This window comes from Pseudocercospora fijiensis (assembly GCF_000340215.1).
Source record: "Pseudocercospora fijiensis CIRAD86 unplaced genomic scaffold MYCFIscaffold_7, whole genome shotgun sequence".
Taxonomy (NCBI): Eukaryota; Fungi; Ascomycota; class Dothideomycetes; order Mycosphaerellales; family Mycosphaerellaceae; genus Pseudocercospora; species Pseudocercospora fijiensis.
The window spans coordinates 3,760,392-3,785,237 of NW_006921538.1; the positions used below are offsets into that span (position 1 = coordinate 3,760,392).

Here is a 24,846-nt window from a genome sequence, read left to right on the forward strand (position 1 = left end):
CTTATTAATACTCGGATTAGATACGGAAGAGCTTCGGATAGCTGTTTTACTATAGCGAGAGCTATATACCTTGCTTCTTAGTATCTTAGCAAGATGCAAAGGCAGAGAATAGTAAGGGGTGTAGAAATTTCTAGAAGTCTTCGAAATTCACTATTAGTAACTAACAGAACTGTAGCATTATAACTAATAGTATCGAAGGTAGTAACAACTATGCTAGAGAATTCGCCTCTTACCAAGTTTCTTACTAATTCCGGAACCAACGAGCACTCGGAACACTATATACGATACACCCGATTTAGTCCTCCTCGCTTAAGTCTAATACCTCGATTACGCGAATATCTATACACTAGCGGCCATTAATTTCCAATATCTAACGCTTCTAACAACTACGAGATAGTTCTATCGCTATCGTAGCCGTCGTTACTATGTCCTATCGGCGTTATAACGTTAGCAACGAGGTTCTCGTTAAGGCTAAAGTCGGTAACCTACGATAACTGCGAAGGAATAAGAGGGACGTGTCTAACACGTCTAATAAGAAGGGCTCTTAGCTTATTAAATTAACGTACCGTAGACGCGTGTATTAGCTTTATACGCTTCTTAGAGCGGCTGTCGATATCGTCTATTCGGCGGATTAGATAGTGGTTGTTTGTTGCCTCGGAATAATAGTTAGCTCTTAGTTGATTTGCTAACGCAGTAATAGCTTCTCGAAATAGCTCCAACACTCGACTTAATAACCGCTCCTTATTTAGCTGCTTCTTACTATCGATATCTAAGCGGCGGCGCGTTGTATATAGCGTCGAAGGGGGATTAGAAAGAGCCGGATTTAGTGCTAGCGTTAATGGAGCTATAATAACTAGACTCGGTATCGATAGACTTACAAACGCTACTAGTTCTTAGACTCGCTACGACATAACACGGAGCATATTGTCTTAGACTTGCTAAGCTAGTGTCTTATAACTACGCAGTTTATTAGGCGTAAGAAGCTTCTTGCGGAGCTTCTTATTATTCAGCAATACAGTGTCCTTAAAGCGATCAAGTATCTGTTTAAACTCGGAGTCCTTAGCAACTATACTAGAGGCCGTTAATAGCGCTCTATACTCGATAACTCGCTTTACAATCTACCTACGAATGAGTGTATCTATACCCTTAATAGCACGCTATCTAGTAGGCTTATAGTCGTTACACTACTTCTAATAGCGCTTAACTATATCTCGGATCCGACCTTCTACATAATAGCTAGCATTAGCCTCGAAGTGCTTGATAATTAGTAAGGCAAAATCGTCCGATATGCGGCTATCGCTATTAACTCGATTATAGTCGTCTTCTACGCCTTCTAGCAGGTTAAAGTTGTGCTAAGAGTCTTTAGTAGCAGTAGAAGGCTAAGAGTCGCTCAAATCTAGTATAGGCTGTTAGACTACAGCCTATTGTTGCCGCTACCGCTCGAGGTAAGCCGTTAAAGAGGTGTCTATACCTCTTTAAATAACCGGCCTCGGTAGAGTTGAATTTAGTATCTAGTTAGTAGCTACACTGCTCTCGCTGTCGCTATTATAGCTTGAATTAGTTAATAAGCTTGCTATAGACATAGAGCGACTATATAGTAGCCGCTCTATCTAGACTAGAGGTAATAGACTTCCGACTAAATATAGCTATATTAAAGAGACGTCTATATAAAGAGGGTTACTTTAAAGAGCTACTCGAATAGGTATAGGCGGTACCTATAGTAGTAGGTAGACTAGAGTAGCAAAGGCTAGTATAGAAGAGCCGGAGCCTAGGTCGATAATACGAGAGAGACAAGAGGGGGGGTCTATAGTAGCTATAATCGAGAATAAGGGTAGTTATACTAACAATTAAAGACCTCTCCTACTTCTATAGGTGCCTCTTATCCTATAGACGATATACTACAATTAATCCTCGAATTTAGGTTCTATCTAGTAGCCCTTTAGCGGCCCCTTAGTAGCCCCTATTGCTAATTATAATAACGGCTACATACCTAGACCTTTATATATATAAGTTAGTGCCCTCTCGCACTATCTCGAAGACCTAATAGCTACTTTCTACCTCGCTGTCGCTAGTTACAGGGTGTAGCGCTAAGGAGCTAATTTGCCTTTAATAAGCTAAGCCGGACAGGGTTTAAGCTACCTCTATATTCTTCTAATACCTAACTTCTTCTAGCTAAGGCAGGATCACCACCCCTGCGAGTCGTAAATATAGTGTCTTATATGCTTTTGAACGCGCGCGTTCAAAAGCACGGTCCAAGGTCTACGAGTTGATAATTCACCCCTATTCAAACCGGCGGTCGAAGGATGCGGTACTAACCTTCGTATCCACCTTGTTCCCCGACTGCGCGAAATTGGTGGCTTCTGAAGGTCCCTAATGGTGCCTGAGTGGAGCCATCTGACGGACATGGCGAATATCTCCTCAATGGTGTCCAAAAGATGCAATCGTCGATCTTAGGCTTCGTGAAAATCGTGGCTGAAAGTGCGCGGGAAGTACGTGGACGCGTGGCAGTAAGACTGGCTGTGAGCGTGGGAAGGCATCCTTTCTTGGCGAGTAAGGATCACGTTGTCAGAACATTGGAAGCAATGCAGGAAGCCATCACACTCACAGAAGGGAAGTGTCTACCGAAACAAGTGACAAGTGCAGAGGCTGTATCCCTCGACACACATGGCCCATCTGGCCAGCTCGGTGTTTGGGGACTTCCAGGCCCTTGGGATTGGGGAGATTGAAGCGGGGACAAATCTCGGATGGTTCGGGAAAATCTCGGTTCCAAGGACAAGTAACAGCTTTGCGAAACTGTTCAGTTCGTTGTTCTCAAGCAGTGGGGCAGACATGATCTCGAACGAATCTTCACGTCGCATTGTCTCCTCATCCAGGCTTCTTAAAAGTGAAAGCCAGAATACCAGAGCTCTGGCCGCCAACGAACAGCTCAGCAGCGGCTTGCAGTCTCTGCCCGCTCTCCTCGAACGCATTAGAACTGGTGATACTCATGATCTGCTGACCCACGACGCGAAGCAAGAGTCTCGCTTTGGCCGGCGACAATCCTCGAGCGGCAAAGACGTCGAAATCGTTCAAGACGCCCCAAACAGCGACGAGGTCCAGGATGCAGCAGCTGTGGCCAGCTTCGTCTTTGTCCGTGGCCCAGTGACAGGCCATGAGGACATTGGCTGCCAAGCGCGAGATTTGTGCTTGGATTTCAGTCTTCGGAGGGAGATGGTGCTCGGCGTAATTCTTTGGAAATAAGGTGTTCAGGCGCCAGCAAAGTCGGAGCAGAAAGATGCGTGTGGACCAGTAATGCATGGCTGCTTCATATTCGGGAATGGTGCTGAAATTCATGACATATGGGGTGATGTCGGCGGTTGCAGGAGACTCCATCTTTTGAATATTGACGTGGTGCAGCAGTTCACTCTCAGCGTCCTGATCTTCAAGCCGGAGCAGATCTTTGGCGAGAAGCACCGCCTTCTCCACGTCTTCCGCATTCGGGCTGCTTTGGAGGCTCTTCACGCAGACGATGAGGCGCGGCAGACGAATGAAATGCTGGTTGCTCAGCTTTCTCAGCCTGCCGACCGGGGCCCATTGCGCTTTCATCTTCTCTTTCGAGAATGGGACCGGCTCAGCTTCGAGCCATCGTGGGCATTCGAAGGGAGAAGGCGTGCCCATCACGCACGGTCCGATGAAGGCAATGGGCCAGAATGTATACATCAGAGCACAAGACAGGTCGCTTGGGGGTTTGTTCGAAGTCGCTTGCGCCATCAGGATGGCAGCAATGCCATGCATATGCGAGCGCAATGGGGCCGAAGTCCAGGAAAAGAGCCGCTCGAATGTGACCAGGAGGGCGACTGCAAGAAGCGTATCATCTGCGGAGGCGGATTTTGCCATGTTGTCTCGCAAGGAAGTGATGGCGCGGCCATAGCTGGACAGACAGCTGTCTTGGGTGACATTGGTTCGTTTGGCCGCAAGATCCGATGCCTTCACAATTGCCTTGGCCGCCGCATCGACAGCATCGTCGTGGCCGATTCGCGAGGGGACCAGCTGGAACCAGATGTCGTTTCGGTGAGTCCTGACCATCATGTCGACGAGCTCCGTCCTCAGGCGCGTGGCTGCAGCAGTCGGCTTGTACACCAGAAGGGGCGGCGCATGTTTGGCGCTTTCTGGGGTCCGTGGTGGATTCTTTTGAGTCTTGCGGTGTCGTCGAATCAACTGCTGGTCTTTGGTAGCACCAGAAAGCGCTCGGATTCCTCGGAACGGCTGGCTGCCATGACGCGGGAGGTTCGACTCGTCTGCATAGGCTGCGAGGTCCACCTCATCTTCGGTGGCGATTTCACGAAATCGAGTGTCCTCGTCGCTGTCGGGAGGTGTCTGCATGCCTCCGAAGCCGTATGCTGCCCATTTGTGTGATGATTTGCTCGGCAGATGCAAAGATCACGACTTGATGAGAATGCGCACAGAGAAGAGATCTTGCATAGGCAGGCCGCAGGTACTTACATCAGCCTTAATGCGCTATGTTTTTAGCTGCCGATGTTCCCTGCTGGCCGTGGCCGAGAATAGATGCATATCGCTTGCCTCGTCTGGCGAGCTTCGACGTCTCTTGGCCGGGACGGAGACAGAGTGGCTGAGCTTCTGAGGTATTTCTCCGTCTTTGCTAGTAATGCAGGAATTGTGAGGAGAAAGGATGGACTTGATGGGAGATCTTAGGAAGGAAGGAATTGGAAGGATTCGCGGTTCCTGCCGAGGCATGGATGCCGACCGAGATCTTGAGGGAGAGCCAGGGAGGCGCCCCGGATACATTGTACTCATACAAAATTATACGACGAAAGCCTTTATCACTGCTCGATGGTGCACGATTGGACTTCACCAAGGCCCCAGACTCCTCAGACTCCCTATGCTCCACCGCTCCGACCCGCATCAGCCAGCCTGCGACTCTTCTGCCTCGTCTCCATCGACCCCCTCAACAACCTCACCCTTCTTCTCCTTCATCCGATCTTCCTCTCTCAGCCTCTCCCTCACTCTCATCAATGCCACATCCAGTTTGCTCTGGCCCCACTACTGTCTATTCGCCTCAGCATGGGCAGCATCGAACCCAACACCCCAGATGCGATCATGCGGGCTCGCCTCGACCAGTTCACGATCGCCCGTCGCAAGCAGCTTTTTCTTCAGTCCCTCGTTGCCGCGAAACTTGTGCATGTTGCCCTCTTCCACGATCTGATCACAGTTCTGCACCCACACCTTCTCGCTGAAGCCTCTGACTTGCTTGCCGAGCGCTTTCGCCTTGCCCGGATGCGAGGCCTGCAAGATCTTGACCATCATGGGCTGGTCGCGAAAGAGGCGCGCTTTGCTTGCCATCATCCAGTGCTCTGCGGTATAGTAGAGCTTGCCGTCGACTTTGAATGGGGAAGGTGCCCACTAGCAGAGGAAGCCGTGATTTCGTTCGTACTCACGCCAGAAGTAGATCGTGCCTTGAGGATCTCGTCCGCCAGTGCTTGGTCCAGGTTGCGAAAACTGAGCAGAAGATTGCGCTTGCTTTTTCTTCTTGTTGCTCGCGAGGCGAGCTTCGTTGCCTTTCGTGTTCATGGCTGCCGAGGTGTTGAGAATGAAGTCGGTAGTTGGTCTGCAATAGCGATGATATCTAAACTTGTTGAAAGTACTGATCTGGTCAGTTCAATTGTAATTGCTGATTTGGTTGCTGTCCCGAGAAGAAGACAAGAGCACACTTGTATTTCGTCGTCCATTGCGGTGACCTCGTTTGGGAAGACCACGCTTGACATGCCGTGAGGGTCATTGGTCAGTCGTGACTGCCTTTTCTGCAGCGTACCAAACTCTGTCGCTTTGTGATGTGCAATTGAGCGTCCAGGACACTGGCCAGGTGATGGAAGCAGCATTCATACGCAAGGTCCGAGAAACTCCTCCTGCGTCGTCCAGCAAATCAGTAAATTACGTACGCTCGCTCCTCGTGGGTATCATACACGCAGTTCTACTGTACTGTTCTCCGCAATGCACTTTATGCTTCAGACAACCGCCATGCTTTCCGCTCTTTCGCCGAATGCGTGGAATTGGATAAAAATGATCGCATCTTCGACAATGGTGCCGAGAGAGCCAATCAGCCAAGGGGTGTTCGTGATGACATATTGTCGCTCGAGCGAGTGAAAGAGAATCTGGTCAAAATCAGTACAGGCCTGCCTGCATGTAAAGTGGTATCGTTTGACTTACGCCTGCACCATATGTCAAGTTGCCCAGCAAGCTCAACATGAAGAAGAGCAGACTGAGGCCGTCGCACGACCTTTCACGCTGATTCTTGATGATTTGCGGTATCCGCGCACCCAAATAGCACACCGCACTGATGTATCCAAGAATTTCCGCGCCAATCGGCGTCTCACCGCCATCGCCTTCCTCGCCCACAGGTGTCGGTCTCCACGCACCAGTCTTCCATGCGATTGCCCAGCCCGCAGCTCCTACCGCGCACACGCCGAGGAAGGAGACGGTGTTCTTGACGATCGCCCTCGTCCTGGTCGGCTCTTCCATGATGCGCTCGAGGCTGTCCCGGCCTTCGTTCGTGCTCGTTCTTCTGAGGCTTGCCCTGCTCGTGCGACGACTACCCGGCAGACCCAGATTCTCCTCAGTCACATCTGTCAGCCTTCTCTTGGGTTGCGAAGGCTTCGGGCTCTTGGAGACGGAAGGATTCTGGGTCGCGTGTCCGTTCAGCAGTGGTGTCTGCTCTGTGCCTTCTTCTCTGGCCACAACCTCCGTCTCCTGCTTCTTCTTCAGTCCCAAATAATACAAGCATTGCGAGATCAGCACTAGATCGGCTATGCAGAAGTATACAGCCAATGCGATGACCGTCGGCACGAGACCTGCCCAGATGGCACCGGCAAAGTTCGTGATATCGCCGATGAACCAAATGAAGAGGAATGTCAGGGAGATGCCGTCGGCGTGGCCATTGGTGTAGTTCTCGATCAATTGTGGTACGAGCAGAAAGATCCAGGCTGCGAGGGAAATGCTGCCAAAGACGCCCGATAGCGCTTCATTCCAGGTCAGATGTATCGGCGGCATGCTGGGCAGTGTGGGCGTGTGGTATGAATGGGAAGCAGGCGACAGTCGTGCCTTCCCTCCAAAGCAGACGAGAAGAAGACTGCACACCGAGTTCTGGTGAGAAACGCCAGACCAGGCCAGCCATTGTTCGGGCATTCAACCTCTACGGTTCGAGGAAAGATAGGCATTGACCAATCACATGACCGCAATTTCATCCGGTGCCCCACGTCGCTCTATATTTGTTTTCTCACTGCCGCCGGCTCTCAATCTCTCACGCGACGGGATATCGAACTTTTCATGCACCATACTGTACCATGCTTTGAGCAAGTCTACCACACTGAAGCCAACGCTGTTCTGGCAGTCATGATGCCTCGGCGGTATGCTCGGCAGTCGAATACGATCCTTTGCCTGGAGGACTTCCGGTCAAGTGATCAGCTCTCGAAGGATTCAAGCTTCGTAGCCACGCCGAGTATGGTACGTATATAGCTTTGAAGAATCACAGTGGCGCTCCGTATTGAGAGTGCTTGGCCAAGAATACCGGTGTGTCACGTTCATTCTGCAGGACTTGCCGCCTGTCTGGTTGAGGCTAGCGGTTAGGCACAGCGCTGCATTTATTCGATGACATGCTCGCAGGACTTCCGCCTTGGGGAAGTTTGGACTCGCTGGCATCTTTGCGCGGGACGTCAAGCGTTTCAAGACTCGCCGTGGAATCCTGCCGACCACCTTTTGTGGTATGTTGCCTGCCACATTCAGAGCGCTTGGCTGCAGCTGTGCCTGTGCCTGTGCCGCCTCAGCCTCTCGACCCAGACTCTTCTGCTGCTCCAATACAAGAAGAAGGGATTCCGGTACTGTCGGCACTTGTCCTTCCTCTTCTTCTGCTCAGGTACAATCTTCCAGTTGTGTTGCTAAGGAAGAAGAAATCGGAAAGCTTGCGAGAGCGACTTTCACAGGACAAGCCACTAGTCCCCACTGGGAGACCGTTTGTCTCGAGTCACACAGATCGTTCGTCATCCGTTTGGCTTGGCTTGGCTCGGCTCGTGCAAGGCAAGGCAAGCACACAAGACATATCAACTGCAGTCGCAGTCCAGCTTCAGTTTGTCTTCACATCCCACAAAACGCTCGCCAACATCGTCAAAAATGGAGGGAAGCAAGCTCGGCCTACTCATCGGCCGCTTCATTCAGGTATGCGCGCCAACTCCAGAATTCGCGCGCGCGCCTTTCTGACACCACGCGCAGCTCGCATGCGCCGCCATTGTGCTCGCCATGGCCGCGTCCACGTACAATGGCGTCCACCTTCGGAAAGACCTCTGCGATGCCCGCAACGAAAAGAACGTCAACTGCGGCCGACTGTACTCTCGCTACCCATCGACCCTGGGTTTCACAGCATTTGTCGGCGCTTTCGGTCTTCTCGATGCCTTCGTCGGCCTGATCGCAGCTTTCGTCAGCTTCGTCCCTTTCCTCGTCGCGCTTGGCGGGGATGCGCTTGCGGCCATCTTCTATCTCGCTGGTGGCATCGTACCTTCCTCCACCCCGTATGAGCATCATCCCGTGACTGACACCGTGCCTCCAGAACTTCGCCATCCTGTACAGCCACCCTGCTCCGACCACCGAAGGCCGGTGGCGCCCATGTGGCAGTGGCCGCGACTACGACCTCCTCTCGCCATGCTCTCGCTTCACCGCAGCCACGGCATTCATGTTCATCGGATTCCTCGCCACCATCATGGCTGCTGCTCTCGGCTTCATCGCCAAGCGGTCGGGAAGTATTCGCGGCCATTGAGAGCAGCCTCCAAACTCGCCGAAGACAGACAACCTTGACGCAACTGAACGAGTGACGACCTTGCGGTTACCTGCATCTACCTGCGCTACACCAAAAGCGCAATCGAAGGAGACGCCGCGCGTATGCGATGCGAAGATATCACGAACGAAACGAAACTGCATGCGTGAAGCACCACAGCTTGAAGCACGAATTTGCGCATATCAACTGAATGTAATGTTTGCTATCAGAGCTTGTGCGCCGATTCAGCATTCGTGACACTGGAGCCAGTTTCATGATTTGAATACAAAAGTGTACCACCATACCAACACCATCCTCTCTTTCCCATCTCCTTCTGAACCGTGACTCTCCTCACGCACAACTCCCGCTCCTCCTCTCCCACCCCCTCCAAATCCCCTTCTCTCCTCCTCCCTCATCATCCTCGGCACCTCAATCACCCTCCTCAAATTCCTCCAAAAACTCCAAACCTTCTGCGACGACTACGACTACGACTCCTGCGGCCTCGCCCGGAATGGTTTCCTCCTCGACCTTCGCCGCATTCGTCGGCGCAATGGGTCTCCTCATCGCCGTTATCAATCTCGCGACCGAGTTCGTCCCGTTCGCGCCATGGATGGTGGTGGTGGTGGGAGTTGAGGAGATTGCGGGGGTGGGGGGAGGAGGGGTGTCATTTTCCTGGTTTGCTGCTTTCGATTGGTGTAAGGTTTTCGCTGATGTAAAGGTAGACTATGAGGCTGGAGGGCGGAGGTACGGAGGGGAAAGCGACGTTTGCGAATCTTGTGCTCTGCTTATGGCTTCCTTTCTGCGGTCCCCCTCCACAACCTCCCCACCCTCCTCCCCCAAAAGTCCACTCACCCACACCCACAAAACACCCCCCAACACCTCCCACACCTCCTCCCATCCCTATACCTCCTCGCAACCTGATCCCCCCTCGCCGTCTCATCCAGCACAATCCCATCACTCGCCTTCACAGCATCATACACCCGTATCTCATATAGACTCGTCTTTTTATCCCCTCCCTGAAAAAACCAAGCATGCTGTTCAGAAAATTTATGTTTGGTTTCCGCGCTCACGAGATTGTTGTCTATGGCATAGGCGAGAGAATCACGTTGATGCGTGGTGATCGCGTGCTTCGGGTGGCGGAGTTTGGAGAAGGGGTTGTGGGATTTGAGGCCGTGGGTGAAGGTTAGTTCGTCGGTGTGGAGTTTTATTGGAGAGGTTTTGGAAGATGGGGGAGGGGAAGAAGAGGAAGTTTTGTTGATTGTTGAGGTCTTTGGCGCTTTCGTTTCGGAAGAAGATGGTGATCCTTCTGAAGATCGATTTGCGAGTGTGGATGATGATGGAGGCGAAAGTGTTGAGGAGCTGGCATTGTCTGGGTTGTGTTGATCTGGGGGAGATGAGTCTCCGGGTGTTGAGCTTGTCATGGGTGTTGCGTTTAGGACGAGAAGCTTGAAGAACATGAGTATGATGAGTCCACATTCTTGCTTCATTGCCGGCCTTGATTGCTTTGAGAGTTTCTTTGGGTGATTTTGCGCGGCAAACATCGCTTGTTGGAGTCCTCTCTACCGCGAGTACATCCCCGTCCACCATTGCCACTGGCCATGTTCGTGCTTTCGAGTTCTTTCTGCTCACTTCTCTGCGTAGCTTTCATCTCCGCGTCGTCGCCAGATGCGGCGGAGCGATGAAAAAGAAAAAGGGATGCAAAGTGATTTCAGGAAGTCAAAGTGATGGCAGACTGAGCCTGCCGACTTCTCGCGTTGCATAAAAGGCACAGCGACCGACCCCAACTCTTTCGAATGACATGTCCACACCAGATTGGCGTCCCAATGTGGACAAGACGCTGTTGTGTTTCCACGAACAGCTGATGTCGAACCCCAAAACGAACCGGTGCCTTCAGAGAGTCCTTGACGGCATACCTGGTAGGCGGTGGCATTGTAAGAAGCCAGCTGCAATAACTCACAGCCGATAGCTCCACCAAGCAACGGAGCTCAAAACCAGCCTCCCCCAGCTCGCGATGCCGTTGAGAGTCGCGATGCTGGCCGCGCCAATGTGAGCACCACCGCCGCTCACCCTCCACCGCTGCCGCCTGCCAACAGCTCACAGCCGCCACCGAAGCCAAGCACCGCAGAGCAGAATCGTGCTCTGCCGCCTCGCGATGCCGCTGTGAGTCGCAAGGTGGTGAGAATGCCCGTCATATGACGAAATGGGACAAAGCGGCCCTTGATGAAAGCTGTGCCGCCGGCAATCTTTGCACCACCAAACTCCAGGGCAAAAAAACTTCCTACTTGCATGAATGCTCTCGCTGTGGGATTGTCGCTTGTTCTTTATGTAAGCGGAAGGTATACAGTCCGCCAGAAGCGGATACGACTGAGTTCAGGAAGAAGAGGAGTATTGTTCGTAATGCTGCGGCGAGAGAGGAGAGGATGCATATTCACCTCAGCGAACACCAGTCGATCGGGACAGCCATCCTAGTGAATCGGAGTCGAACGCGTCCAATGTGGTTACATTTGTCTGTTTTTGTTTTCTTGCAGCACAGCCGATTACCCGATACAATGGACCCGATCATGCGAGCTAAGTTGGCCGCTATCAGTGCTGGTAGTGCAGCCAATATGCACAACATCAGCAGCAGCAGCAGCCGTACCACACGCAAGGGCAAGGGCAAAGGCTTGGACCAGGACATCATCGACAAAATAAATCATTGCCAACTACACCACACTACGCCACCTAGCAGGACTACTATTGAGGCCAGACACGACGACAACCAACCGCTGCTTGTGCCGGTCTGGTTCGCCCCTTAGCAGGATTATATCGCCCTATCGAAGACAAATCTCTATATGGTTAATCACCTCACCCGCTGGAATGCACAACTCGACGTCTAAGCACTAGCTATCGACCGATACGACGACGAGTTCCCTAATGGCCAGGGCTGCAGCGCTAGTAAACTGCAAGAAGTGTTAGGTAGCTAGGCTACAGTGTCGCATATAGCAACTAGCGACGCCCTCGATAACCTACAGTCACTCGCCCTAATATACCGCGCCGAATTTCAGGATAATATTAGGAGGAGTACTGGCTATACCCTCGATCACGATGATCCACTCCTTTGGACCCGGCCCAATATTCTCGGCGGTACTCAACCGCGAGGATTCAATTATGCGGCTACGCCGACCTCTTCCTCCTAAGCTCTTCGGGAGCGCCTTGCTACGTTCTACCAATTCGCCGAGTCCGATGCGAATAGCAGAACAACACTAATGGGCATCGATTGCGAAATGAATAACGGCGCCTTATCGGAACTCGGTGTTGTCCTCCTAGAAGCACGCGACCTGCCAGACGACCTGATGTGCTGGACCCGGTGAATCAGAATGGCGGGTAGCGTGAAGAGCTCACACAATCTCCTGAGCTCATTTACAGCTCTAGCGCTGCTGCACCACCGAGCGTTCGATGCCAAAGCCAACCTTGCATTGAGAACGTTGGATCAGTGGGTGAGACTGGCATTCCCTTGAGCAGGTCTACGGCTCTAGTATATCGAAGCGATCAGGCAGTCTATATAAAGCAATGCTCTGTAACGCACGATGAAGTGGCTTGGGAGGCGACGTGAGCGACGCAAATGCTTTCTTAACCAGTATGAAGTGGCGAGCTCCAGCATCCCAAGCGATGATGCAGTGAGTGTCGGAAGCAATACCTTATAAGGCGCAATGCTTCCTCGAAGGGCAAGATGTCGACGGCCGGAACGAAGAGCGAAGATCCTCTTCTTGAAGGACCCGAAGCAATAATCCTTTGGCCTACAGCGCAGCAGCGTATTGAATGTCGTAGCTAACAGTCTATAGAGCTCAGTAGCCTTGAGAGCGGCGTCGTGTTCGCCAGCAAGGTGAAAAGTACATATATTCCCCCGAATGGATTTCAGCAGTGAGCTTCAGCCACCACAACGTCGATTCGCAGTGGACGTCGTGGCCAACGGTTCGAGCAGATCAAGTCCTCGTCGAGCTGCTGTTCGATTCGAAAAACATGTACGGCTCCGCGAACCATATCCACTAGAAACACGTCCCTCCGGGCGAGCAGCTGAGAGCAATATTGTAGAGCGCAGGATAACGCTAGCCGCCACGATGGATGAAAGAAGATCAGGATGGTTCTCCGAGTCCAAACTATGGCCCAGATGCTCGCTCGCTTGAATAGGACTCGGCGGGGGAGGGACTACTCCACGATGTTCACCATGGCCTTTTCGCCAGCGATTACTACATCCGGTGCAAGCCAGCGCGTTGGCCAGCGGAGTGAGCAGCGCAAAGAGTCTCTGGGAAGAACCTGGGACAACAAGCACCGGAATTATATCGCAGCAGGGCAGTTGGTGTAGCGGTTGGCAGTCCCTAGAACCCGATGGCTAGAAGTCTTCTGGCTGTTTGCCATTAGCTCTAGTTAGTTCTCCCTGCCTCATGTCCGTCCCTCTCGTATTTTTTCTCCATATGCACAATCTTTGGCTCCAATTCTCCTGCTCCTTGCCAAGATCTCTGAACCAATCCTACGTCTCACTCATCCTCAAATGACTTCTTCAATAGACGCAGGAGCTCATGTTCTCTAGTCGTGGATTGAAAGGTGTTGCATGATCAACTCGTGTGTAGCAATACTTGTTGCAGATCCACAGTGGTCTTGAGAGTTGGAGTCCATGGAGATGACAGGCGAGTGAGGTCGAAAGCCTGTATACTCCTCTCCACATGTCTGCTATTCGTGAGAAGATTCCAGCCTACGCCATTTATTCGAGAGGCTAAAAGCGTTGTCGTTCGCGGTAGTCCGAGTTGAACTGAAGTGAAACAGCACTTCTCACTACACCATACTAGAACTCCAATTTCCAATTTCTCAAAGCGCAAGGTACGAAGTTTCTAAAGTCCTCGCAGGAAATCGTGGCGGAGGTTCGCGAGGCCAAGGACTGCCCTCAACTCGCCAGAAGGTTTCAACGCAGCGTGCAACGGATGCTGAAGATTTCCGCATCGGCCTTCTAGCCGTTTGTGTACGGAGAGGTTCTCGAGGACAGACATTGCTACTAGTCAGAAACCGCCCCAAGGTGATCGAATGAAGCACGTCAAGAAGAATCATGCGGTAAATGATGCCTCTCCACTTGTCCCAGCCCGGCATTGTGCGACTTGGACGGATAGGACTAGGCAGATGATATAGGCTATGTTGATTCTCCTCGAAAGATCGTCGGATCGAAGCCTATAATCTTACTTTAAAAGCCGTCGAGGCTGGTTGGAGTGTCTGTTCTCAACTTTATATCCCGATCGCTGATCTCCCAGCCGAAAGCCTAGCTCTTGGTAGAAGTGCCACCAAGATCGTTGGATGGACGGAGCAGAGTATATACGTACGTACCTTCACCTGACTCCTATGCTTTCTCAAAATCAGGGAAGCCTGAAAGTCGGATGATACCCCAAAATGTCATGCAAAAGCATTGCTGGCGACCCTGCGACTTGGAAAAATGGGACTGGGCAGATTAAGCCATATTGGTTCTCCTCGCCATGTCAGCCCATCATCTCAGGTTGAAAAGCCGTCGAGGCCGAGATGTGGTCGTATGCTCTCAACTTCACATCCCCAGGTATCGCTGATCTCCCAGTCAACGCTCCCCACGACTCGCGGAAATTGAGATCGATCTGGGTATCATTCTGGCATTGGATTCGTGAACCTCTCCAACAAATTCATCTCGCCGCTCTATCTGCTCGACACCAGCACCCGACGTCACGTCATGGCTTCAGGCTTCACGAAAACGCATTTCTGGCGGAAGTACGCTTAAGAAGAGATGATATCACTCCGTATCCTCATCTTCTTCCTCTTCCTCTTCGTCGTTCTCATCCTCGTCCTCATTCTCCTCCTCGCGATCCTCGCAATTTTCTTGATCATGAAAGTCATCGCCATGATCGACGTCCTCGGCGTCCGTGAATGCCTCAACGTGGGTCTTGCATGAGGGTAACGAACCGACCTTCCCATAAAACCCATCAGGAAAAGCAGTAGAATTTCGAAGAAGCTCGCTGACCAACGCCACCGATTCGTCCTGACTAGGCTTTTTGATCTTATGGCCGTGGTGCTTGAGCCAGGATATCAGCCCATTGTGAAGCTGAAACAGAAGCGTGCCTGCAGGTGGGCCGTTCTTGAAGTGCTGCATGACCTCCTTGTTGAATGGGATTGGGGTTGCCTTATCGTAGCGACGTGGAACCTGGATTACGCCACCCTTGTGATAATCTTGAGATGGCGGAGCGATATTCTTCGCGTTTGGATCGAGGGCACGAGGTGTAGGCTCTGGAGTTGTTGAGGGCTCGGTTTGGATTCGCGCAATGCCTGGAGACACGGCCGGACGAGCTGTTGGGGTTGTCCGAGGAGAGTCCATAGGCATGCGAGCCATAGTAGATCGCTCAGCGCCGGATGTGTGGTCGTCTGTCTCTTTGCTTGAACGGCGGGCAATTCTTGTCTTATTGATGTTGGCCATGAATACTCCCGCCAATGTCAGAGAGCTTGATGATGCTAGGCGGTACCCTCTACCACGGCGACAGCTTATGAAGTTCTGCCTCCAACATCAGACAATGCTAGCTTTCGAAAAATAGCTGTCTCTGGAGAGCTGCGGAAGGATCGAGAACAGCTGGATGTTACCAGGTCCTGCGGGAGTGGCCAGAAATACCATTCACTGCTAGCACACGTCGGAAGATGTCACCGATCCTGCTCTTCTCATCCCCGTCAGGCAACGCTCGTGCCTAGCGTAATGACTGAGCTTCAGTAACACAGACCGTCCCCAAAACCGCAGCACGTCGTTTCTTCTCGTGCGTGGTGGATCTTGGTGCCAAAGGGAGCTTTATCCTTCGCAGACTCGAGACGAATCCGAATCAAGCAATGTCCTCACAGAGGCGGAGAAGAAGGCCAAGAAGGCCCAGCGGGAGCGAGAGCGGCCAAAGCATAGAGCAGAGCTTTACGAGAAGCTCAAGGAACAGCTTGCGGGTGTCACTAACGCCACTCCTCCAGGGACCCATGCGGAGACGTTGGGCGAGGCTGCTGTGATGTTACAAACATTGCAGTCTGGCACAGATCACATTCAGGCATATGTCCCACCCGCCCGAGAAGGTCTTCAGTTTGGTGCTGCAGCTACCCCGTCTGAGACTGACCCGCCGCTTCATCTCAAGATCACCACACCCTCAACCACGAGCAGTCCTCAGGATGTGCCTCAGCTCGCTTCCTCGTCAACGACATTCGGCGGGAAGAAGAAGTCAAACGATTTGACTCAGGCGATGACCGAGTCGGGAGACGAAATGAAGCGCGCCATCACTGATGAAGATGGCGAAGACCAGGACGGCTCGAAGAGGTTCAAGGTGACTGATCCTTTCAACATCGTTCGTCCTCGCTGCCCGAACTGCAGGGCTGTGCGATGCATCAAGGATCATTCCGAGGATTGGTGCGATTGTGAGTGCTGGAAGTGCGGGAGGTCTGGTCGAAAGTAATAACGGCCGTTTGCAAGACAGGCGTAGAGAACCGCCTTTGCGAGAAAATGCGATGCATATTGATGAGCAATGGTCGCAGGAGACCCATCTGCGGATACCCCTACGCTTAGTAGGAGGAAGGCCTATAATGAAATCTATTGTAAGTTCTAAGAATGGCTTCCTAGGAACAGGAAGTGCTGAAATGCGAGTGAAAGTGAATGTGTCGAGTCCTGCGTGTTCCGTTCAGCGTTTGCCTTTCCCTTGACTTGCTCTTCAATCCGCAACCAGAATTCCGAGTCGCGCTTCATACAAAACCCAACACCAAGTTGCCACACAGATTAAGAAAAAAAAACACTGACGAGGTCAGACACACAAACATCGAGGTCTGTCACCAAAGACATCGTCGCGCACGCCAATCTCCCGGGCAAGGTTGGGTCTTGCAAGTTTCACAAGCTGACGTTTAGGTAGCCAGAGCGACCCAAGACGACTGGACGCCCAAGCGACAGCAATGTCGTCTCCAGAGAAGCCGCGAACAGTGGCAGAGGACTCGAGCTTTGATACTGCGAAGTCACCCACCGTCACAGATCAACCCAAGTTGTCAGCAGAGGACTCGAGCGCCGAACTTCCAAAGGCGACAGCGAAGGATACGGCCCTTCCAGAGAGCATGAAAAAAGTGCTTGCTCGTCCAAACTTCAAGGCAAAGAGCTCAAAGCGCGCTTCAAAGAAAGCGGGCAGCACCGCATCAAAGGCACCATCGGCCTTGTCGCGGGCCATGTCTCGTGCAGATCAAGAGACGAAGAGCGATATCGTCCATGAGCCACTCGACTCACCAGACGCTGAGACTTCTCGTCCGCCAAAATCTACCAAAGCGCGGAAGTCAGCTCCAGCCATCTCGAACTCCACCGGCTCGAAGCTCCTACGTATCGCTACCACGACCGCAGCCGGCATGAAAGGCCAGGACCCAGATCTCAACGAGTTCGGTGAGACACGCAAGCGGAAGAGAGGCGAGGGAAAGACACAAGCGGCGAAGAAGAGGGACACGGAGGACGAGAAGCTCTGGAAGCCCGCGGATCCGCTCAACGTCCAGTTTCCACGCTGTGCAGGATGTCAGGCGGTGTTTTGTACATGTGGATACAAGCCAGAGTACTGCTCGTGTACCTGCTGGTCGTGCGGTCGCAAAGCTGGAGGCAAGTTGTGAAGGGAGATTGAAGATTCGCGGACTTTTGTATGGTGTTCGGTACTGCAAGCGGCTGGAAGGTACTATGTCCTGTTTTTGACGACATTTCCGCAGAGACACGCAGGTGTCGCGGATTCATGGGAAGGGAACGCGGATTGGCGTTCAGAGCGGACTGAGGTCCAGCGTGCATTGTCGCGCTGCTGCGGCTCTGCGAATTGTACGTTATGTAGATGGGAATTGTGAATTTTGAACGCCTTGATATCATTGTGCAGCCAACGATCTGATGGATATTTGTACCTGCATCGTCGTGTTTGTGATATACCCGTTATTGGGGGAAGAGCACTCATATCGGCGCGTCAGATTTGATGGGCGACTGCGAACCGATTTTCCGCTTCGTAGGTGTCATAATTCTACGGCAACTGCCATGGACAATAATGCTTCATCGATGCCATGTCAGGTGGATGTTGTGGTGAAGTGTGAATGTTTCCCCGCGACAGGCCGATGGAATATGGCGCAATGAAGCTGGACAAGCTTGCCATCGGTGCCAAGCGCCGAGTGCTTCCACGCCCTCCAATCACTCCGGGCTCCGACATATTTCCCTGAGCAACACAGCGCGGGAATGCAGATCTCCTCAAGGTTCAAGTCGCGCAATGGCGACTCCCAAGCACGTTGTGGCATGTGGACGTCGCACTTTGCGTGGAAATGCCGACCAGGCATTCGGAATGAGGAGTGTCGAACGGAAGACGCAATCGTTTTGACCGGCGGGAAGGATCGCTTGCGGTGCCTGATAGATAGGGGCAGAGCATTATCGGGCTCAAGATGCGTGGACTGATTTTGTGACTGGGTCCGTCGCCACAGAGCGGCGGAAAAGGAAAAGCGGGTGGCCGGCATGTCGTCCTCAAAAGCAGATGTGTATCGCACTGAGGTCGTACACGAAGAACTCCAAGCGCTCCTTTCCAGCGTTTGTGAAAGCAAGATGGCATCGTCGCCGCCGCTGGAGAAGGGCTTCAACAGTGACAGCCGACCAGCAGATAGCGAGCTTGAATCTGATGGAGTCCGCAATGCCAGCACGGATGGGAATGAGAAGCCAAGAGTGCCGTGGTGGGCGTACATTTGGGATTATGAGCCCGGCCGGTCGAAGGAGGAGACAGCATTCGTCCAACGCCTCGACATCAGCGTTCTGATCATCCTCTCCTTGGGATACTTCATCAAGAACCTGGACCAGACAAGTACTCCACGCAGCAACCCAATACTCTGACCACCGCTGACCGCTGCTCGCAGATATCGCGAACGCCTTCGTGTCCGGAATGAAAGAAGACTTGAGTTTGAATTCCAACCAAATCAACTTGGTCGACACAGCATGGACCGTTGGCTATGTGGTGGGACAGATTCCCTCGCAAATCATCCTGACCAAGGTCCGACCGAGTATTTGGATTCCGAGCTGCGAGATGGTCTGGACAATCTTGACTTTCTGCCTCGCTGCTGCCAAGACATCGAATCATGTCATTGCCATCCGCTTCTTCGTGGGCCTGCTGGAGAGCATCTTCTACCCGGCAGCACACTTCATCCTCGGGAGCTGGTACAAGCCAAGTGAGCTGGCCAAACGAGCATGCCTATTCCACGCGTCCAGCGCGTTGGCATCCATGTTCAGTGGCTACCTGCAAGCTGGAGTATACAAAGGCTTGAATGGAGTCAATGGAATGGCAGGCTGGCAGTGGCTGTTCATCATGGATGGCGTCATCAGCGCACCAATCACCATCGCAGGACTCTTCTTGATCCCAGATCTGCCCGAGAACTCGCGGGCGTTCTACCTTCGTAAGGACCAGATAGCGTTGGCGCAGAAGCGAATGTACGATATCGGCCGAGCTCCGCGGACGAGGCTTGGTCGCTCGGCCTGGAAGCGCATCTTTGGTCGATGGCATGTGTATCTGTTGATCGTGCTATACGTCATTTTCATCAACTCGGTAAGTATGGCGTGGAGTTGGTTCCGTTCTGGGTCCCCGCTGACCGAGGGAAGGGGCCATCTTCCAGCATCAATCCAATGTCGCTGTGGCTGAAGGCAAGCGGGTATTCGGTGGAGCTGATTAACATCATCCCGACCTCACAGTACGCAGTGCAGGCCGTGACCACCGTCCTGTTCGCCATCTTCTCGGACCACTTCCGAAACAGGCCTGCCTTGATGTCTGTGTCGACATTCTTTGGCCTGTTCTGCGCGATGGTCCTCGCAGCATGGACGGTGCCGCATGGACTGAAGTGGTTCGCATTCTTGATGTATCGAGCTTCGGTGGCGTATGGACCGATGAGCATGTCCTGGGCAAAGTAAGTGCGGCTGATCGACTCTTTGGGCTCTGTTCCTGACGAGACGCAGCGAGATTTGCGGAGCAGACGCGGAAGAGCGGACGATCGTTCTCGGCTTGATGAACTCTTTCGGCTACGCCTTCAATGCCTGGCTGCCGCTTTTGACATATCCACAGGTTGACTCTCCGAGGTTCGCGAAGGGTTTCATTTGGTCCAGTGCGGCCTTTGGGGCCCAATTCGGTATCACTTGGCTCGTATGGTTCATGCAAAGACGTGATCTGCGGAGGAAGGTGGCCTTGACCGCGGAAGCTGCCATGGACAATTGAGGGAGCCGCAGACGGTCGGACTGGGGTTGGACACAAGAGTGCGTTGTGACGGTGTACGAGATTAAGAAAGAGTTGATGAAGCTCGGTGAAGGAGGAAAGGGAAAGACTGCCAAGACGCGGGTAGGTGCGGCAGCGCTAGCCATTTCTGGAATCACCCCAGTCGCACTCTGATCCTTCATCGTTTATCCCATCACCATGATTTTCATGCGGTCGTCGTACTCCCACTATGTCAAGCACATAACCACCACTCGGCAAGGCTTGGCGGCGGCATAGCTCACAGAAGGCGGGCGTTCCACTCAGAGAACGCATCACTCATATTACACTCTGGCAGTCATATGCACATGAAGAATACCATGGTCTACAGAGCTTCGTCCGGCAGCACCCGAATGCATATATATACTTGTCGGTGGAAGGGCTGACATGACCACTGAGACGCTTCCAAGGCATTCATACCGCAGCTACCTGGCATCGCATAATCACTACGTCTGTCTATTCCGGTGACTGCTCCTCGGCATACTCGTCAACCACGCCTTTGCTTCTGATGCTTACGGGCAGTCAGGATATGGATAGGCCGCACATCGGTCCTTGGTGGGCTTTGCGGTCGCCGACATGCTCTTGGCGATTTCGCTCAGACCGCTGATGACGTTGTGGGATGGCGATGCCGCCGTCTCATACTTCAAAGTAGCCGGCACAATATCGATGATCTATCACGCGATTAGTAAAGGGGAGCCACGGCCCAGATCAGAAGGCCCTACCCAGCTTTGGCATTGATTCCTGCCAAACTTCTTGACCTTGCCACCGAACGTGCCTCCACTCGCGCAAGCTTGAAAGAATTGTGTCGTGCAATAGTTTTGCGGAACCCATTGTGGCGGGCTGCATTTGCCTGCTCACGTCAACAAAACACCAAGCACGCCGGTCGGACGAGACGAGACGATTCACCTTCGATGCGGACGCTCAGGTTGTTGGGAAACTTTGGCGGCGCTGCGGCCTTCTCAGCGCCCTTTGTAGCGTATGTCGATGGTACGACGATGTCTGTTCGGCCGCAGAATTGTGTGATTGCATCGTACACTCGCGCATTCTTGCTCTTGCATTTTTCCGCGTTGGTGGCGGCCTGTGCAAAGACTGCTGCCAGTGCGAGCATGAACACCGCTAGCCGCAAACTCATTCTCGCAGATACTAGGCTTCTTGACCTCGATGTGTATCCAGAACCACACAACTTGCCAGAGACGACAATTTCGGTGGAGACAGGAACAAAGGCAGGCTTTTGACGTCCCAGATCGGCACGACTGGCATGTCTAGCTTTGTTCATCAGCCAAAGTGACCCGGGGACCACGAAGTTGCCACGACATGTCTTTCTCTGAACGCAGCCATCGCTGGCATGCAGACTGATATTGGTCAGCCACGACAGTGGGTCTTGGCATAGGCCGAGCAATGGCTTCCTCCTGCCGTCCTTGCCATTCCTGGGATATCTAGCCTATTACTCTTCGGCGTTGCGGTGCTATCCAGCCCCGTGTCTGCCGACAGTGGTCGCACAATCAATATTGCCAAAAGTATACCACCTGACACCTCGCGCGTCGTGAGCAAGAGCTTTCCTGCCTTGGCTTTTGAGGTCTCTTCATTCAAGTGCTGTGATGATTCAAGTTTGATCCACTGTAATAACTCACGTCGTTGCTGAGCAGCGTTCGTCGGCAAAAATATCTGATTGCACGAATCCATCAGATTGAAGCCGTGCGCACTGGCCGGATCTGGACAACAACCTCTACTTCTGCGCTTTCACTTACCTTACTGATTCCCACCACTACAAGAATATGGAAGACGAGCACCTCGACCAGGAGGAGCAAGCGAAGAAAAAGAACAAGCCTTGGTGGAAACAAATTCCGCAGTACATCCGCAAAGGACTCCATTCCTATCTGGCAGCATGCTTCCAATCATCTGGAAGCAACGGCGGGATCCCGCCTAGTGTTCCGGCGTGAATCCCTTGGTCACGACCTCGAGAGACGTGATTGTTATAACTCTTGCCTTCATAATCAACCACCGATCAGAGCCAGAACGCAGAAGCCAATGAACCACGATGCAAGCCAGCCGAATATATAGCAGGGAGAGAGGAGAGGATCCAAAAACTCCGACGTCCTGGTCTCCTTCTTCCCACCTTGCTTATTCTCCTTATACCTCCCCTTCGGCCTTCACGGAAGCACTCACCCTTGATAAAAGCTGAATCTAACAGCTCTGCATTCCGGAGGAGATTGAGTTTTAAATTGTGTGTTACTCTTGGGCAGTAACAAAGACAAAAGCCGCTTCCCCTCCAGCCTTTTTCGCTGCTCCTCCTAGTTGCGCTCCCGAGGGCTTAGCTGACGCTGTCTCTAGGAGATCATTATATCTGTCCTAGCCTTGAACGTTAATGGGATGCTCGTCCATGGCTTGCTTCATCGACGAATGTGGTAGCTTGTAACGCCCGAAATCTCTACTTTCCCACAAGTTCTGGTTGGACGCTCTATCTATGCATAGGAGGGAAGGCACACATGGATCATTGGGAAGTTGGGGAATTCATTGCGTATCTCAGAAAGTCACAAACTTACGCGCTTCCTCTCAAGCCTTCTCCGCTGCTGCTTCTAGTTGCGCTTTTGGAGGCTTAGCTGACGGTGTGTTCAGGAGACGGGGATAGAGAGATGGGCATAGAGTCTTTTCATTGTTCACCTTAAGTAGTGGGAACAGCAGCTTCGTCTCGAGCCTTATTCGCTGCCTTCCTCCCTACGGTTACGCCTCCGCGGGCTCAGCTTTGGTGGTCCTTAAGAGATGAGAAGAAAGAGATGGTGATTGAGTCTTTCCATTGCGTATCTTAGGTAGTGGGAACAGCAGCTTCGTCTCGAGCCTTGTTCGTGCTTTCCTTCCTCTGGTTGTGCTTTGGGAGGCCTAGTTTTGGCGGTATTTAGGAGAAGGGGATAGAGAGGAGGCGATAGAGAGATGGGAGTGGAGTCTTTGCATTGCGTATCTTATCTAGTACAGGGTGCTGACGAATGATCTGGTTGCTGACACCATGAAGCTGAAGGGCGTCGCGACCCTCCTGCTTGTTCTTGGGCAACTTGCGCATGTCCCAGAAGTACATCTGAAACTCCTCCTGCATCAGGTCGATAAGCAGAGGAAGGTGGGCTTCGCGAGGATCTTGTAGCCAGCCGAAGACTCGAAGGAAGAGTAGCACAAGCAGCTTTCTCTCCAGCCTTGTTCCCTGCTTTCCTCCCGCTAGTTGCGCTTCTGAGGGCTCAGCTTTGGCGATGCTCAGGAGATGGTACAGTTGTCCCAACCCTGATACTCAATGCGTATTTCACCCACTGCTTCATTGCCCAATTTGTCCGTAGACTCAGTCCCCTCGACTTCTCCTTCGGCCGCCCTAGCTTCTTCGACAGCGATGGCCTTGACCCCTGGAAGCTCCTGTTCTCCTTCTGTCCCTTCGACTTTTTCATCGGTGGTACTCTCCGCCTCGGTAGCTACAACCACTTCCAAGCGCCACTTAACCCACTCCAGAATTCGAGCCTTGCGACTCTCCCTGATGTAAATCGACATTGCGCCATTGACGTGCGCCAGCCTGCCTTTGACGTCAAGTCTCTCCAGAGCGCCGAGAGCCTTGATGTTGTCCTTGAGCTGTTCTGCAATGTTGCCGAGCGAGATCGTGGATTTCCAGTCTTTCGAGACGACAGAGAGGCCCTTTTCGAGCATGGCCTCGTTAGAGTCGAGATCGATGTCGATTTTTAGGGAGGCGTAGTTCCCGCCGTGATGGTCATCGCGTTGAAATACAGTGCCTCTGCTCTCCAACTTCTTTGCTGCGAGCTCCGCGATCTCTTTGCGCTTCGCCGCCTCGATGAATCGCAAGATGGCGTGGGTTGCGTTCTTCTTGACGATTTGCAGAAGCTCTGCTTTGGTGAGCTTTCGCGATAGTATCTTGACGTCGATTCTCTTCAGATCTGGGATGCTGAGCTGGTTGACGACGAGCTCGGCTTGCTCGTCGACGACGCGATCGATGAAGGAGAAGAAAGCGTTCATGGTGGCGACTGGTATGTTGTTTATGGTGATGGTGATGAGACGGTGCTAGCAATTTTGATGCGCTGCTATTGTTGATTCGAATCGTAGCCGAAATGTGTAGTACTGGATGGTACCGATGGTATATCGTGATGGATGCTGATCGTGAAGGCAACTTGTGTGGCTTCAGTGGGGTGTAGAAGAAAGAGTCGAAGAGGTCGGAGAAAATCTTATATATAGGAAATGCCAGGTGAGCTTTTGCATTCGCATGTGAATGCATTGTCATTTCGGGCACGCTTGTGAACGAATTCACCTCATTCACTTCACTCCACGCTTCACGTGTTCAGTGCTGTGAGGCGCGCACGTGAATACGAAAATGCTGAGTCACATGCAAGCTTCAGAATATACCAATACCAGTGAGAGAGCACAGGTCTATTGCTCGGGCCGGGCTGGAGCTTATCAATTGATTCCCAAGGCCAGCATCGTAGGCACAGAGACAAGTAGGTCTTTGTCTGAAACAGAGATGTTTGCGACGGGTGTTTTTACGGTAATGTTTGACACTCAAGTTGCCCTACGCATAGTTCTATGACAGAGACAAAAACTGCGCCCTCTGGTTTTGACTTGGGAGGCAAACATTGTAACCATGTATGTTTGATCTGAATTTGAACCTCGTTCTGTATTCCATCCACCTCAAAGCCACCACCCAAACACCACATAAACAATAAAAGCCAAAAGAAACGTCAACACAACGAGAAAATTCCTAATCGCCGGCCAAAACTCCCGCATCCACAACTTGGCATG

The 24,846-nt window shown here is 52.3% G+C and overlaps 9 protein-coding genes across 9 annotated transcripts; 4 read left to right on the forward strand and 5 right to left on the reverse strand.

The window, feature by feature from the left end:
• Nucleotides 1-2,864: 2,864 nt before the first annotated feature.
• On the reverse strand, nucleotides 2,865-5,483 carry MYCFIDRAFT_216255 (uncharacterized protein; the record flags this gene model as incomplete). The annotated part of the gene is made up of 1 exon (XM_007931244.1): nucleotides 2,865-5,483. Exon 1 carries the CDS (start codon nucleotides 4,360-4,362, stop codon nucleotides 2,866-2,868), a length of 1,497 nt encoding a protein of 498 aa, XP_007929435.1. The 5' UTR covers nucleotides 4,363-5,483.
• On the reverse strand, nucleotides 4,192-5,483 carry MYCFIDRAFT_212076 (uncharacterized protein). The gene has a single exon (XM_007931245.1). The coding sequence runs from the start codon at nucleotides 5,341-5,343 to the stop codon at nucleotides 5,041-5,043; it is 303 nt and encodes a 100-aa protein (XP_007929436.1). The 5' UTR covers nucleotides 5,344-5,483; the 3' UTR covers nucleotides 4,192-5,040.
• A 315-nt stretch (nucleotides 5,484-5,798) lies between these two features.
• MYCFIDRAFT_86918 (uncharacterized protein) lies at nucleotides 5,799-7,044 on the reverse strand (the record flags this gene model as incomplete). The annotated part of the gene is made up of 3 exons (XM_007931246.1): nucleotides 5,799-6,149; nucleotides 6,205-6,606; nucleotides 6,667-7,044. 3 exons carry the CDS (start codon nucleotides 7,042-7,044, stop codon nucleotides 6,003-6,005), a joined length of 927 nt encoding a protein of 308 aa, XP_007929437.1. The 3' UTR covers nucleotides 5,799-6,002.
• Nucleotides 7,045-8,160: 1,116 nt separating this feature from the next.
• Nucleotides 8,161-8,800, forward strand: MYCFIDRAFT_78244 (uncharacterized protein; the record flags this gene model as incomplete). Its single annotated transcript, XM_007930768.1, has 3 exons — nucleotides 8,161-8,205; nucleotides 8,260-8,538; nucleotides 8,594-8,800. 3 exons carry the CDS (start codon nucleotides 8,161-8,163, stop codon nucleotides 8,798-8,800), a joined length of 531 nt encoding a protein of 176 aa, XP_007928959.1.
• Nucleotides 8,801-9,023: 223 nt separating this feature from the next.
• On the reverse strand, nucleotides 9,024-10,989 carry MYCFIDRAFT_177476 (uncharacterized protein; the record flags this gene model as incomplete). Its single annotated transcript, XM_007931247.1, has 10 exons — nucleotides 9,024-9,208; nucleotides 9,235-9,356; nucleotides 9,383-9,576; nucleotides 9,614-9,644; nucleotides 9,677-10,352; nucleotides 10,382-10,389; nucleotides 10,427-10,634; nucleotides 10,676-10,740; nucleotides 10,770-10,829; nucleotides 10,865-10,989. The coding sequence occupies 10 exons, from the start codon at nucleotides 10,987-10,989 to the stop codon at nucleotides 9,024-9,026; spliced, it is 1,674 nt and encodes a 557-aa protein (XP_007929438.1).
• A 28-nt stretch (nucleotides 10,990-11,017) lies between these two features.
• MYCFIDRAFT_177477 (uncharacterized protein) lies at nucleotides 11,018-14,271 on the forward strand (the record flags this gene model as incomplete). The annotated part of the gene is made up of 25 exons (XM_007931248.1): nucleotides 11,018-11,026; nucleotides 11,062-11,182; nucleotides 11,212-11,291; nucleotides 11,326-11,568; nucleotides 11,593-11,667; nucleotides 11,704-11,745; nucleotides 11,809-11,920; nucleotides 11,975-12,088; nucleotides 12,122-12,131; nucleotides 12,153-12,165; nucleotides 12,192-12,298; nucleotides 12,370-12,385; nucleotides 12,415-12,453; nucleotides 12,501-12,588; nucleotides 12,619-12,659; nucleotides 12,703-12,864; nucleotides 12,906-13,133; nucleotides 13,171-13,308; nucleotides 13,342-13,380; nucleotides 13,405-13,444; nucleotides 13,471-13,510; nucleotides 13,598-13,784; nucleotides 13,832-13,916; nucleotides 13,978-14,130; nucleotides 14,180-14,271. 25 exons carry the CDS (start codon nucleotides 11,018-11,020, stop codon nucleotides 14,269-14,271), a joined length of 2,274 nt encoding a protein of 757 aa, XP_007929439.1.
• A 572-nt stretch (nucleotides 14,272-14,843) lies between these two features.
• MYCFIDRAFT_78246 (uncharacterized protein) lies at nucleotides 14,844-17,431 on the forward strand (the record flags this gene model as incomplete). Its single annotated transcript, XM_007930769.1, has 3 exons — nucleotides 14,844-14,902; nucleotides 15,534-16,216; nucleotides 16,698-17,431. 3 exons carry the CDS (start codon nucleotides 14,844-14,846, stop codon nucleotides 17,429-17,431), a joined length of 1,476 nt encoding a protein of 491 aa, XP_007928960.1.
• Nucleotides 17,432-18,386: 955 nt separating this feature from the next.
• MYCFIDRAFT_31685 (uncharacterized protein) lies at nucleotides 18,387-20,034 on the forward strand (the record flags this gene model as incomplete). The annotated part of the gene is made up of 4 exons (XM_007930601.1): nucleotides 18,387-18,639; nucleotides 18,692-19,374; nucleotides 19,428-19,729; nucleotides 19,779-20,034. 4 exons carry the CDS (start codon nucleotides 18,387-18,389, stop codon nucleotides 20,032-20,034), a joined length of 1,494 nt encoding a protein of 497 aa, XP_007928792.1.
• Nucleotides 20,035-20,579: 545 nt separating this feature from the next.
• MYCFIDRAFT_198736 (uncharacterized protein) lies at nucleotides 20,580-21,199 on the reverse strand (the record flags this gene model as incomplete). The annotated part of the gene is made up of 3 exons (XM_007931249.1): nucleotides 20,580-20,738; nucleotides 20,790-20,857; nucleotides 20,974-21,199. The coding sequence occupies 3 exons, from the start codon at nucleotides 21,197-21,199 to the stop codon at nucleotides 20,580-20,582; spliced, it is 453 nt and encodes a 150-aa protein (XP_007929440.1).
• Between the last annotated feature and the right edge of the window lie 3,647 nt (nucleotides 21,200-24,846).